Raw genomic sequence first — 14,919 nt, forward strand, 5'->3', positions numbered from 1 at the left:
TAAGATTCGTTTTTAATTTTCTAGCAAATTAATATATAATAGCAGGGCTTTGTGTAAAATGATTTTATGGATTTATCTGAAGATACTTGTGTAAAAAATGCAAACTTGAGAAAAAGACTCCAGTTTATAGATGCTGGAAAAGATTCAGTTAAGAGATCTGAATCAAAAGGAATTTAAAAAATAGATTCAGTTAGCTGGAGCTYTACAGAACAAAGAGGATAGCAGAGTAAGAAACAACAAAAGCCATACATTTGTCATCTTAATATGTACTCTGAATTTCACAGGAAATGTTCATTAAGTCTCTTCTGAGTCAGAAAAAAAAACACATTCCTGAACTGACACCAGAGGTATAAAAAGTACTTGAAAGAAATAAGTAAAAATACCTCAACAAAAATGACTTTTGTAAAAGTACTTAAGTAAAAGTCATAAAACAGTAACAATAACCGGGAAAGTCAAAGTACTTTTACACTCTTAGAAAGGAAGTGTTGAATTTACCAAACTGGTTCCACTAAACCAAGTTGAGTAAATGGAGCAATTTACATACTTTCTTTAAAAACAAATATGTAAATTGTTTTACATTTACTCAACTCGGTAAAACCAGTTGACACAACTTGGTTAAGTAAATACAACACGTGCATTAACAACTCCTTTCATGATAGTCACATTTAAATTTGTAATGTGTAACTAGGTGTTAAATTGTAAAGTACAAAAGCGTAATTTTTTGCATTTGGAATTTAATAAAACAAGATGGTTACAGTAAAAAAAAACTTGGTAAAATTACAAACTAAAACAATTACTTAAGTACTATAACAAAGTCAATGTACTTACCGGTAATTACACACCTCTGACTGAGGCAGGAACAGTTAAATGACTCACACAAATGATAAAACCGTATTATTGGAACAATTTAGTATGAATAAAAAAAATGTTGGCAGCTCGTACAAAAAATAAATCCAGTTGACCAAAGTATCATTCAGCTGTAATCCTTAGTAACATAATGGTCATATATGGCAGATAATTTTAATTTTACCATGTAGAACTATAGAATCATGTCAAATAAACCTCATGGCTAGTCTGGTGTGGTGTGTCCTCAGATCTCTACATGTTACACAACAACAAAAAGAAAAAACTCCCTAATTCCATTAAAAGAGCCAGAGGACATGTTTTCATCACTGCAGCACATCCACATTATGTACACACAGCAACTATAATACACCAGATCAGAGCTTTTGCATATACACTTTTTTTAAAACAACATTCACAAGTTTGGCTGTTTTGAATATTAAAAGAAAAATACTCTTGTGTAATCGTCTGTTGGATCCCTTTAACAGCGCACAACAAAACTCAGAAAACATAAAGACCAACAACTTCCAGTATTTACACACAAATATGGTACAGTTTTTTTTTTTATATAAAACAACCTGTCACACTGGGAGTAAGTATTAGGGGGGTGATGGGGGGGCAGGAGGATGGCGGTTAAGGCAATCTTGCAGAACRGATCATGAGAAGAGTGTGACTGAGATTAAAGGTCCTGTCAGGTAAATGATGACATCACCAACACTAGTTTGTTGTAAGGACACAGGATGGCTTTCAGTGGGARGGCGGGGGCTCGTCTCCGCTCACTTGTTCAGAAGCATCTTGGCAAAGTCTGAATTTGACAAAGATCTGGACTCTCCGGCTGCCTGCTCCTCCGAGCTGACTGACGCAGACCCCCGCTCGGCCGCCGTCCCGTTCTCCACTTTGCCTGCGGGCGTGGTTTGACGATGAAGGGAGCGAGGAAGCAAAGACAGCTGAGTGCGACCTTTGCCTCTCCTGGGGAAGGAGGGGGAAAAAAGGGAGGGGAAATTAGAATTTTGTTACGTTTATGATCAAGTTTCACAGTGCAGAAGAAATGACGGTAGACTTACGCTCCATACACCTGGCGAGGCATCAAGTCTGCCGTGGCCCTGCTGGAACCAGCCTTCTCCATCGGGGTCCTACGTGGCGGGTTACTGATAGCAACAGAGATTTTGTTGCCCTCCACATCGATGCCATCCATTTTCTGCACTGCCTGAGACGCCTGTGCTTCATCTGCAAACTCAACATAGGCCAGACCCTGCAGAGACACACATTACAACTGATGGAGGGTACGAGGTGTCCATCATCACATCTTATTAATCGACTCATTTAGGTCAAATCCTCTGGCCACGCCCATCTTCTGCGTCTCACCTTAGGTTTTCCTGAGCGATACGTGACGAGGCGAACGTCCTTGATGGTGCCGTAACCTTTGCAGAGTTCCTCCAGCTGCTCTTTGGTGCAGGAGAACGGCAGCCCAGAGATGAAGATTTTGTGTCTTTCGATCGAAGTGTTGTATTTAAACACCTTAGAAAACAATATTAACAGCAGGTTATCACTCGTTTTATTAGAATTATTCAAAGGAAAGCTTGGTGAGACAGAGCTGTGATCTTATAAAAGTCTAGTTAGGTGTTACATCACTTGTTTACTCACCTTAAAGTCAGGATTTTTGTTTTTGTCCACACAAGGAGACACAAACATGGGCCTGCCCTCCACTTCCTGTCTGTCCAGTTTCAGAGCTTGGGGGACCGACGCTGCAGACTCAAACTGCACGTAGCCGTAACCTTTGAAGCTCCCTTTGTTGCTGAAGACGGGTCGAATCTGTTTGATGGGCCCGCAGCTCTCAAACAGAGCCTTCAGCTTCGCCTCGGGCTCCTCCAGGGTGTACGTCAGGTTGCTGATGAACACACTGGAGCCGTCGTCTCGCAGCTCTGGCCTGTCATCGTTCTGCCTCTGAGTGGGGGCCGCAGGACCCTGCTGGGGGGTTTTGGTGCCACCTGAAGCAGGTTTATATCCAGGAGGAGCATTCCTCCCAAAAAGTCCAGTCTCTGTCTCCATGTACTCGTCTGTAGCATTGTCACCATCTGGCTTGTGCCTTTTAGGAACTTTTAAATCACAGGAATAAAAAAAGAGAATTTAGTAAAACATACAAGCACTCCCTTTTCAAAGTGAAAATCCTCAAAAGAGATTTTACCAGAGTCCTTGTTCCACTCATCCTGATTATGATCTTGTTCAGCTTTTCTCTTTTCCCCAGCTCGAATCCCCTTCTGGGTCTTCTTCTGAGCCTTCTTGTCAGATTTGGACTTCCGCCGCTGCTCAATCCTCTCCTCCTCCTGGCGTGCCAAGTTGGCTTCCTTCTCGGCCGCCTGACAGATGGGGGAACATGGTAACGTTAGCCGAATGTAGCCAAACGATCCACCTGCTCACTGCGATGTATGCTCCCACCTTTGTTCGCTGTTCATTAATTCTGTTCAGCTTTGTTTCTGTTTTTTGCACCGCCACATCCCAGTCCTCCAAAGAACCTGCATTAGAGCAGAAATGACAACATCCTGGGTCTGTTTCACGACAGATAACTGTTACTTTGTATTTAATGAGACAACTGATGATTTATTGCTTTTAAAGGGATCCACAATTAGTTGTAACATTAGACTTTATTTGATGAACATATATTTTAACTATAAAATAAAGACTGTAAAAATACTGTTTTGTAAATTTTTAAAAATATAACTCAACACGGACGGAGGCTTTTATTTACACGCAAAGCATTCAGGGTAAATGATGACATGGATAAGTCCTTGGTGTGAGCGAGCTATATCCACCCTGAAGGTTAATCTTGGACAATATCTGACGATCGACTCTTTTAAATGAAACCAGAGAGCGTTGACAGAGAGGAGAAGGTAGAAATGACAGCCTGTAACTGAAAATATGGATGGAGGACAACAGAGCTGCTTCATGGAAGAAGAACCTCAGCTTAGCCTGTTAGCTTTAGTGCTAGTGCCGACGCTATATTGCCTTGGATTAGCTCAATGCTAACAAGTTAAACTGAGGTCCTCCATCCATATTTTCAGTTGCAGGTGGAGTCATTTTTGTGTTCCCCTCTGTCATGTGGATGGAGGACCTCAGTAACGAGAGGAGAATGTGTAGTGCTGAGCTAATACATATATATGGTGATAGCATCGGGGCTAATGCTGAAGCTAACAGGCTAAGCTGAGGTTCTTCTTCCATGAAGCAGCTCTGTTGTCCTCCATCCATATTTTCAGTTACAGGCTGTCATTTCTACCTTCTCCTCTCTGTCAACGCTCTCTGGTTTCATTTAAAAAAGACGATCATCAGATATTGTCCAAGATTAACCTTCAGGGTGGATATAGCTCGCTAGCAGCCTCACACCGATAACCTATCCACGTCATCATTTACCCAGAATGCTTTGTGTGTAAATAAAATGGCCCCATCCGTGTAATATATTTTTAAACTTTTATTTAAAAATTATCATTATTTTTACAGTCTTTATTTTACAGTTAAAATATATGTTTATTAAACAAAGTCTAATGTTACAAATAATCATGGATCCCTTTAAAGTCTAATTCAAGCAACAAATGAAAAAATTATAGTGATTATGGAGAAAATAGCTTAATTTTCATTAAAAAAACATCCACTTTATTTCAGGTATTACACTCATAAATCGACCAAGTATGAATTGAAACATTGTTTAAAATGTGAGTCCTGTTCCAGAATACAAATGCACAAAACAAAAAATAGCTGCTTGCTCTTTTTGTTTTCTAGGACAGCACTCACCTTCTACCCTCTCAAAGGTCAGCAGGACTTCACAGACGTGTTCTGGGTAGTCTGAGGTGCACTGCACAGCTCGGTGAAGAGCCTTTCTGCAGTGAACAGTGTCTCCATAAGCCCTATAGATTAAAAAAATAAAAGAACGAACTCAAAGATCGCATCATCTCAGATTGTATACTTTCCACTCTGACGGACAAACAAACCTTTCCAAGTTGTAGTATTCCAACCACATGTTGGCATATTTGGCGTTCCCTTTGGTCATGATGTTATCCCACAGTTCTCTGGCTTTTTGCATGTTCTTGCAGTGGCGGGCCTGATAGCAAAATAACAGTGAAAATGGAACTTTTTAAATGCATAAACACACGATAATAAGCTTTTCTGTCTTTTTCACTAAACCTATGAAAACATTACATTTATAATGTTAATCCAACTAAATAGGATGCTCAGATTTTGATTTCTGGCTTTCAAGTTGTGAAAGCGGCGGAAGTAAATTTTGTCACGTCGGTCCTTAATTTGTTTTTCTGTTTTAAATGCTTTCCATAATTCAACGCTGGTAACTCTGCCTACCTCTATCCTTGCCCAAATCTGCATGATGACACAAGAGGGATCTCCACTTTCACCAAACCCTGCAGTTACACAACATGATAACATGAAAACCAAACCGAGAGCAAAACCAAAGCTAACGAAGAGGGGCTGACCCACTTTCTTCGACGTCTTGTTTCATGTAGTCCAGAGACCGAGAGAAAGCTGCTCGCAACTCTTCTAACTCTTTACTTGATTCTGGACAAAAAAAAAAGAAAGAAAAGCAACACATTCAACTGAAAAAATGTTTTTATAAAACAAAAGACGCTGTTTTTCCAACACAAGCTGTTCTCACCTTTACTGAAATCCACACGTCTCCTCAGGTAGTCGAGGAAAGCCTGCCAGATTTCTACATAATCCGTCGCTTGAATAAAGCCTGCATTCAACGCCTTCTCAAAAACATCTGTGCAGAAGAGTTGAAGATCAAATAAAGTCCATTATATGAGGATAACATGAGTCTATAAATAAAACACCAATATAAAAGATTAGTAACCACAGTAAAAACTTCAGTATTATTTACCACAAAGAAAACTAAACACTCCCGGTAGTTTAAAAAAGATGAAAATATCTGCAGAGCTGAGAAACTTGATGCTGCGCTCCAGCTGTTACCTGACACAGTGTGATGGTCAGCTCCGTGTCTCTCCAGAGCCAGCAGGTAGCCCTTCCACAGACTCATGGTCCAGGGACAGTTCCTGACAGCTCGCTCATGAGTGGACAGAACCAAGTCTTTGACCTTCAGCTGACGGTCCTGCAGAACCAAGAGAGAGGGATAGTTAAAATGTTTGGTGAAGATGTCGCGTTTCAGATGCTGAGTTAGAGAAATCAGACTAGGAAGCAACTAACAAGGTTCCTACAGTTTAAGGAAAGTTAATTTTAAGACTTTTTAATGCCAAGTGAAATTAAATTTAAGACTAATTTTACAATAAAAAATGAGAAAAAAATAAAAACTGTCAGAAACTCTTGAATCAAAGTATTTTTGGTTGAAGTATTAAAATATTGATAATAGACCAATTGTTTTTATCCAGATCTAACTATAGCAGAAACGTTCTTAGCAGTCAGTTTTAAACTTAATTTAATTTCAGGAAATCCTCTAACAACCCAAAATTTGGAGTTTTAGGACCCACAGTGGGGTCTTAACCCCAATTTGCTGTAGATGAAACCTTGAAGTGCCTGTGACATCTAATTTTTGTAAGAAATATTAATGCATTTTTGGAAAGACAACATTATTAACATATTATGAAACAAATTTCACAACGCTCAGATGGACGGCTGTTGAGATATTTGCATGTGAAGCAACAGGAAGTGATGTCAAAGAGGAACGTCTGCATGTGAATGTTTAAAAAAATAAATGTTACCAATTATTTTAATATTTGAGATGAATTACAGTCATCCTATTTACAATATGTTAACATTTTTAAGACTTCAGAAAGATTAATTTAAGACATTTTAAGGCTAATTAAGGTCTTGTTTTTGGACTGATGAATTCAAGGCCTTTTTAAGACTTTTTAAGGATCTGCAGGAACCCTGAACTCAACTCTAGAAACCTCAAGTTTAAGTTGTTCTGAGAGAGCAGCCCAACACTGGCCGATACTCACAAGATACGTGGTGTATTTGGTCCACATGTCTGGTACCAGGCAGTTCTCCGCCAGGGCCCGCTCAAAGGTTATCTGGATCCGTGCTGGGTCACCCTCTTTTAGTTCAAAGTCGATGTAGGCCTGATATTCTGCCAGCTTAGGCGGTTCTGATACTAGCTGCACAACGATAAACACAGAAAGAAGTGACGCACTGCAACATCTTTGATAAAAATATTTAGATTGTGAAGTCAAATAAAAATATGTAACTAATTTAGTTACCAGAGCTTCTTCACAAAATTTGCACTTTTCCATCTGCTGCAGAGCCTTTCTATACTGATGTGTAACAGTTTCAGGGACCCCGTTTTCAGACCACTCCTCGTATTCGGCATAGGTGGCTTCCATGTCTGCAGAACCACAAAGCTCAATTATCTTATAATATAACACCCTTTATTCTTTTTTACATATTAGTAAATTAGTTATGTATTAATGCAATGTGAGTCCCATACTTTAAAACAAAAAACGGGATAAGATTTAAGGCTGGATACTTGGCTGAGCTAGAAAAACATCCAGAGTATTAAACTATTTCCAGTTCAAACCTATAAACAAGATGAAAGCGTGGTCAGACTGGTGTTTCTGAAGGCGCAGCACAGCCCTTGCTGATTGTCCCAAGTGGCTGCATCATCTCAATTATTCATTTTTAAATGGGATTATTCAGGAAGGCCACGACGCACAACCCTCACAATGAGACTGTGGCCCGTTCTTCCACAGCCGATCTGGACAGAAGAGCTGGCGCGCTCACCGATTAGAGGAACAGCCAGCTGGCGGCGGAACAGCGTGTGGATCCGCTCRAGCTGACGGCTGAGCAGCTCCTGCTCCTCGCGGCTGGGAATCCTGGCAGGAGGCGGCTGAGACCAGCAGAGAGATTTATGGTGAAATTTTGACACGTTTTGTTCAAAATCAAGACAATACTGTCTCGCATTTAGATTTACTCTGAATTATAACAGCCATTCAAATAAACGCTCCGACACAGTCTCATATGATGTTTATGTAGTTTTCCAACCGATGGAAACACAAACCTGCACTGTGGACAAAATTGCGTTCTCAAACTCTCTGTAAGCCTCCCACAGCATATGTCCCTTGGTCATGTGCAGTCCCACAGCTGTTACCGCTCTCTCAAAGATGGCCCTCACCTTGTCCATCCCACCTGGAGACCCCATGCCACCAATGGAGTACTGGGCATATTCAAGCCAAATGTCTGGACCTGTGTACAAAAAAGGAACAGACATTAGGACCATGAAATACTTGGAATATTAGAACAAACGTCATTTTAACCAGGAGGTGGACTCACAGATATAGTCTTTCACAGCTCGCTCAAAGAGCTCATACACTTTCTCTCTGTTTGAATCCTCCTCGGTCAGCCGAATCTCATCTTTGAGCCAGTCCAGCCAGATCTCTGCAAGATTAAGTAAAAATGTAAGCTCCAAATACCTGAAACACCTGAACTGCTTTAGTCATGAACCGACCTTCAGTGAGAGGGAAGAGCTCGCTCATCTTCTGCCTCGCCTTTCGTAGACGCAGAAGTTCTCCCTCCTGCTTCAGAAGTTTGATGAGATCCACGTGGCAGTTGTAGTCAAACGCATTGATCGAGAGCTGCAAAAATACACAGAGTTGATTTGGTATAATATGTAAAGGCATAAAACTACGTGCATTCCAATTACCTCACTTTTCCCCTAAACTCTCACTTATTGGATGAGTCTACTTTTAAACAATAAGGAAATCATTTAAGTGTTTATCTGCCTATTTCGTTAATTTAAGGGTTAAGCAACATTTTGATATACATAGCAAACGCCAACAAACAGCCATGAAGATACGTCATAAAATACATCAATTATTACAATTACTTTACTTCACATAATCCAGTCATCCACTGGTTGTTGCAACTAAAATAAACCTGGACCTAATCTGAAACTGATGCATTTGTAACGTTATAAGATGTGATCCAACACGTTTATCAGAGATTAAAACACATTTAGGACGTGTGCACTTTTAACTTTTCCACTTAAAGCTGCGTTTCCACGTCAACTTGAACAGGTAGTGAAAAGGCGCGTGACAATCCAGACAAGCAGCTAGCATCAGAGATTAGCATAAGCTAATCACGACATGTGAACAGTGTCATACGCGTCCGCTTGAATATTTAAACACTCACTAAATACTATCCATGCTGTTTTTACTCTAACCAGCTTTTTGGCCGAGGTGCACGTCGTTTTAAAGCGGATGACTTTCTGCGTCCATTCATTCTCACTAGTTGCTCGGCTTATGGCAGGTGAGGTTTGTTGACGAATTAATATACCTGCTCCTCCAACCGCTGGATTTCGGCTTCATTTTCTTTCTCGTCCTCCGACGAGTCGTCATCTTCGTCGTCTGAATTTTCCACACCCATTCCTTCCTCTTCTTCTTCGTCCGATTCCATCTCTCTCTCCTCCATTCCTGCTTCGTCTTCTTCCATATCTTGCAACTGCGTTTGTTCTGCGTTGCTTGGCGCCGCCATATTGGAAAGGCTGTCTGCCTGGTAACAACAACAAGCGCGAGGAGAAGYGGGTATTTGGCAAGCTGATTTATCATATAATAGTTAAACAGGCGGAAGCAAATACCACTGTTTCTATTACAGTTATTTAATATAATTTGGAATATTAAAAATAATTTAACTAGCTAAAGCCTCACAGGGAAATATTTTTCAGTTTTTTAATGCTTAATCTAAATTGGTTGAATTATGTTTAGACATCTGAAGCTGAAAATATGACCAAAATAATCGTGTTCTTTTTCTTGGATGTATGATGTTTGAGATAACCTTTATTGACTGTAGAGAGTATTTTCACATTCCTTTATTTTTTTTACTAATTAGTATTGAATTGTAGATATCTGTAATACATATTCAGTTTAGMTAATAAATGTTAAAACAGACACTTGAAAATTGTTTATTCCCATTTAAATATAAGTTGTGGAGACCTTAGAATTTTAACTTTAGTAGTAAAAATTATATACATTTTCTTTCAACATTTGGGAAAGCAACACATAGTTGCAATAAACATTACATCGGCCTTCCATATAGGTTTCACTGTTGTAAAGATAATTATTGGCCGCTAGGGGGTGTCCTTTAGTTGATAAAGTACCTTTTCACACTTTTCACCAGTTTGTCAACAAAAAAAAGAGTTCGTTGTCGCTCGGCTTCGCTCGTTAACTTCCGTCGGTGTTCAAACATGGSGACGTCCTCGTTGCGAAATTCCGTGTCTTTGCTATCATTTTTCAGCAAAAAGCTCTTCAGACCGGAGCTGACCGCTCTTTGTTCATATCACAAAAAGGTAAAGCTCAGAAATGTCTCCATTGTACACAGTTTTACACCCAACCGACATTATTTTTGTGTAAAGTTAACTCGGTTTGAAATGTGCGTCACAAGTCAAAACAACTCCTGAAACAGAATCCTAACTCGTTGTTTAACTTTCCCCGAAGGTGGTGGACCACTACGAAAACCCGAGAAACGTCGGCTCTCTGGACAAAACCTCCAAGGATGTGGGGACTGGCCTGGTGGGCGCACCAGCCTGCGGCGATGTCATGAGACTTCAGGTGAGCTGGAGGAAACAGCAGCACGGGTTACAAAACTTATAACTCCAGGTTTAACGTCCATGTTGTTTCCAGATCAAGGTGGATGAAAACGGCAAGATAATAGATGCTAAGTTCAAAACATTTGGCTGCGGATCAGCCATCGCCTCCAGCTCTTTGGCCACAGAGTGGGTGAAGGGGAAGTCGGTAGGGCTGGACAGCTGTCTCTGCTCTCTCCTCCATTTGTTTGTGCTTGAGTGATCTGATCCTTCTGCTGTCGTCCTGACCGCAGGTTGATGAAGCTCTGGAGATTAAAAACACAGACATTGCCAAAGAACTCTGCCTTCCTCCCGTCAAGCTTCATTGCTCCAGTAAGTTAAAGCAAAAAACAACGTTTTTGTTGTTTGTATTTCTAACAACTTAATGAACCCTGCAGAAATTKTACTTTTGGTGTCAWWTCAMTTTTAGATGGCTGCTACAGCTAATTAAATGTCAACACAAAGAAAGTCAAATTTACAGACATTAAGATAAAATTTGATGAACGTAAGACRATCCTAATCTAAATCTCTGGTGTAAAAGGCAACATGCGATGTGCATTTCTAAAGAAAAATATCTCTGGATCTTTTGTTTCAGTGCTCGCCGAAGACGCCATCAAAGCCGCTCTGAAGGACTACAGACTAAAACAAGACGAGGATAAAAAGCGTTGACTCGTTTAAGAGATATTTCACTGATATCTTGGTAACCAGTAACTCTCAGCTAACCAGGGCCGTGAGAAAGATGAGTCAGGGAGTTCTGGGAGCCTTAAAGAGGCTCGGGTGTTAAAGTTTTCTGTGGATTCCTTTTTAACTTCAGGTGAACTGAAAATGCTTTAAAAAAACTGCAGTTTTTTTGGAGTTCATGGGTGTATTTCTGACAACACAGCTACCTTACTATGACTGGCAGACACAGTTTATGTTTTGCAGTGATTTATTTTAACATATAAAAGAAGATTGTTGAAGACTGACTGAGTGGATAGGTTCAGGTTTTGTTTTTATAAATATTTTGGCTTTTATTTGGCTCCATTGTATGAAAATTTAATAGATACAGATACAAAAAAACATACTGTTTACACATTCTGAAATAAATGATTTAAAATGTGTTTTTTTTTCTTTGTGAGTGCTGCCGTCATCCACCAGATTGCTCGTTAGCCGGAGCCACCCTCTGCTGCCGGACGAGTACTTTTTTCAGCAGAACTAGCACCGCCAGCATCACGAGAGCTAAAAGCGCACAGACTAGGGCGAGCAGGGAGACGACGACGGCAGAGTCCCTCTGGGTGAGCGCCTGTGGGGTAGAGAGGACTTCCTTCCTCYTGGTGGACAGCCAGGCTGCTGTTCCTGCAGCTGAGGCTGGAGCACTCGGAGCTGTGGTGTTTTCTCTGCACCTCTGCTCCTCCTCGGGCAGAGAAGTWGTTTTCGTGTGGGCCGAGCTGATTGTTTGGCTCGTGTTCAGGGACAAGCACTCGTCGTAGGTGAGGGTCTCTAAAGAGTAGGGCGAAACCCGAGGCTCCGGAGGACCCTGAACCTGTCTGGAACCTCTTTTGTTTTCCTCCTTGGCTCGTTCCACCTGCTTCTCTGTCGCTGATTGGAGGCGGTGCGTCCTCTCTTGTGGCTGCAGGACGCGTGGACAGATGGACATGACGGACAGGTCCAGCAGCAGGCGGTGAGCCAGGTGCAGCGGCTCCTTGCACACCAGGTCCGTGGCCATCCTCAGCCTGCCGCTCAGCAGCCAGCGGTACAGGTACAGGATGTTGCACTCGCACACCCACAGGTTGTCGGTCAGACCCACGGACCTGAGGCGAGGCAGGCCGTCGAAGGCGTCCTCCGGGACGGTCCGCAGGCAGTTGCTGTTGACCTGCAGCGCCTGCAGGTTGACCAGCGTGGACAGCGAGGGCGGGTCCAGGGAGGAGATGCAGTTGGCCGACAGGTCCAGGCGCGTCAGCGACGGGGGGAGATTCCGAGGGAGGCTGGTCAGCCTGTTCCCCTTCAGCGTGAGGACCTGCAGCTTGCCCAGCCCCAGCAGCGCACCGGGCTGGACCACGGAGATGCGGTTGTCCTCCAGGTCCAGGCGCGTCAGGTTCCTCAGCTGCCTCAGTGCGCCCGAGCTGATGTAGGTGATGCGGTTCTCCTGCAGCAGCAGGGACTCCAGGCTCGGTGGGAGGCCGCGGGGGAGGCGGGGCAGCAGGTTGTGGCTGAGGCTGAGCTCCTGCAGGCCGGAGAAGGGGCCGAGCAGGTGGTCCACGTCGCAGAGCTGGTTCCGGGCCACGGACAGGACAGAGGTGCTGAGGGGGACGGAGCGGGGGAGCGACCGCAGGCCCAGAGACTCGCACAGGACCAAGAACCCTGGGCGGGCACAGCAGCAGCCGGGGGGGCAGGGAGACATCATGGTGAGACAGGTGAGGGGACAGATGTAGAGAGCGAGGAGGACGTCACATCTGGACCAACGCATGGCTCACTGTGGAGGAGGGAGGAACACGTGAGAGGAAACTAGTTACTTCATTCTCATTCAAAAAGCTTTCCCCTAAAAATGGTCAGATAGTCGTTTTTCTTTAGGCTGCTCCCTTCTGTAGGGGCCGGCACAGTGAGCAAACTCACAGTCCCTGTGTGAGGGGCGGGGCGACACACTGGACAGGTCGCAAGTCCGTCACAGAGTCACATAGAGACAAAAGAGAATTCACTCACAACTACACTGCAAAAAATGTCCACCTAACCAAGTTTTAAAATCTTATATCCATCCAAAAAGTCTTTTTGATCTTGTTTTGTGACTGATTTCTGAAAATTTGACTCAAATTAAGTCAAAAATGTCTGTTAACGCAGTAAGAAAATTTTACTTGATAAGATTCTTGAAATACTTGATTTGACTGTTTTTTCTTATTTCAAGAATCTTACCAAGTAAAATTTTCTTACTCCATTGGCAGAAATTTTTGACTTAATCTGAGTCAAATTTACAGACTAACATGACAAATAATCTTACACATTCTGAAAACAAGATTATTATTCTTGTTCTTGTTTAGTAAATCAGTCTCAAAACAAGATCAAAAAGACATTTTGGCTGGATATAAGATTTTAAAACTTGGTTAGGTGGACATATTTTGCAGTGTAGAGACACTTTAGAGTTCCCAGCTAACCAAACATTCATGTTTCTGGTCTGTGGGAGGAAACAAGTACAGGAGAAAACCCATGCATGCACGGAGAGAACACGCAAAACTCTTCTGGGATTTGATCCGGCAACCTTCTCGCTAGGAGGCAACAGCTGTACCAAATGAGCCGCGGTGCTGTCAGAAAAAATAACGAAAGACTAAAAATGAACTGAACTGTTGATTGAGAGTCTGGAAGCAAAACATAAAGAGTAAAGAGATTTAAGACTTTTGCACAGTAAATATCGACTCATTTGCACAAAATAAGGTTTGACAACAGTTCAGTCTCTTTATCTTGGTTATTTTAATCAATATGCATTTTTTTAACTTTCAGTTTTACAATGAATTCAGACAATATCAAATTGTATTAAAACATTTAAAACCAGATCATCAGTTGCTAAATACAAATTCCCTTTTTTAAATTGTGAACCTGGCAACCTTGAAGCTGAACATTTATAAACCCGTGATCATCATGGAGGCTGAACTTACCATTCTCCTGCTGTGGGATTCTCTGCTCCTCCAAACAGTCCAGCAGGTCCCCGCTTCTCCAACAACTCCCCGTCTCTAAAGATAAACCACCGCTGTTCAGAATTTCAGGCTGATGCTCATCAAAGTTTAATGATTTGCCTTAAGGTGCCCTGTTACCTTCTCCAGATCCTCTTCACCTTCACAGAGAGCTCYTATTGTTGGTCAGAGGCAGACCCAGAGGAACTACTCACCACCCAAACAGGAGGTCACTAAAGGTCGGGTTTTAAATAACAAAAATCAAACGTTTTAGAGTTTGATCTGGATGTTTGTGAGAGGTTCCAGTTTGTGTGTCTTTCCTCTCACCTGATGGGAGGAGTRAAAGTGAATGGACCGGTGACGTTCTCGAATTATTTAGAGCTTCGCTGGCAAAAGAGCAGGGAATCTGACCCGAGGGTGAGGTTCTGTCAGGGCTCATGTTTCAGCCTGCAGAGCTGTTTGATTTGAGTTCTGTCATCTCATGTTTGATCTTTGACTCTCGGACCTGCTTCTGATTCTGATCAACTGCTGTTTGTTCTGAAAGATGCMCTGCCTGTTTTTATTCCAGCATCATTTGTTTCTTCTCTAACTCATTATAAGTCATTTAAAGATAAGTTTCATGTGTGATTTTTGTGCACCTCTTACAATAAAAATAGAAATAGAAATCAACACCAGGACTGGTCACATGGGGGCAGTATTTAATTGAAAAAAAACTTGTTTTTCTCTGTAAGATTAAAGTGATGGTTCAGGCAGTGCTGGCTCTAGCTTTTTTGGTGCCCTAGGCGAGTTGAAGCGCAACCCCCCCGCCCCCAAACTATGTCTCACCCACCCCAATTTAAAACCCTAAAAACAAGTTTGATAGTGCTATGG

General features: G+C 42.1%; 3 protein-coding genes across 3 annotated transcripts; 1 reads left to right on the plus strand and 2 right to left on the minus strand.

Annotated features, from left to right (window-relative positions):
- Positions 1–892: 892 nt before the first annotated feature.
- sart3 (spliceosome associated factor 3, U4/U6 recycling protein) lies at positions 893–9,345 on the minus strand. Its single transcript, XM_014014346.1, has 19 exons — positions 9,127–9,345; positions 8,300–8,426; positions 8,125–8,229; positions 7,853–8,037; positions 7,576–7,681; positions 7,056–7,180; positions 6,798–6,953; positions 5,812–5,950; positions 5,498–5,605; positions 5,323–5,400; positions 5,188–5,246; positions 4,824–4,933; positions 4,627–4,739; positions 3,280–3,356; positions 3,029–3,200; positions 2,488–2,939; positions 2,209–2,361; positions 1,908–2,095; positions 893–1,812 (listed from the first exon to the last, which is right to left on the minus strand). Exons 1-19 carry the CDS (start codon positions 9,322–9,324, stop codon positions 1,620–1,622), a joined length of 2,844 nt encoding a protein of 947 aa, XP_013869800.1. The 5' UTR covers positions 9,325–9,345; the 3' UTR covers positions 893–1,619.
- A 660-nt stretch (positions 9,346–10,005) lies between these two features.
- On the plus strand, positions 10,006–11,511 carry iscua (iron-sulfur cluster assembly enzyme a). The gene is made up of 5 exons (XM_014014348.1): positions 10,006–10,135; positions 10,284–10,397; positions 10,470–10,580; positions 10,666–10,744; positions 11,007–11,511. Exons 1-5 carry the CDS (start codon positions 10,034–10,036, stop codon positions 11,078–11,080), a joined length of 480 nt encoding a protein of 159 aa, XP_013869802.1. The 5' UTR covers positions 10,006–10,033; the 3' UTR covers positions 11,081–11,511.
- On the minus strand, positions 11,213–14,849 carry tmem119a (transmembrane protein 119a). Its single transcript, XM_014014347.1, has 3 exons — positions 14,191–14,849; positions 14,035–14,109; positions 11,213–12,863 (listed from the first exon to the last, which is right to left on the minus strand). Exon 3 carries the CDS (start codon positions 12,855–12,857, stop codon positions 11,538–11,540), a length of 1,320 nt encoding a protein of 439 aa, XP_013869801.1. The 5' UTR covers positions 12,858–12,863; positions 14,035–14,109; positions 14,191–14,849; the 3' UTR covers positions 11,213–11,537.
- Positions 14,850–14,919: the final 70 nt, after the last annotated feature.

This window comes from Austrofundulus limnaeus, unplaced genomic scaffold, assembly GCF_001266775.1.
Source record: "Austrofundulus limnaeus strain Quisiro unplaced genomic scaffold, Austrofundulus_limnaeus-1.0 Scaffold114, whole genome shotgun sequence".
NCBI classification, from domain to species: Eukaryota; Metazoa; Chordata; class Actinopteri; order Cyprinodontiformes; family Rivulidae; genus Austrofundulus; species Austrofundulus limnaeus.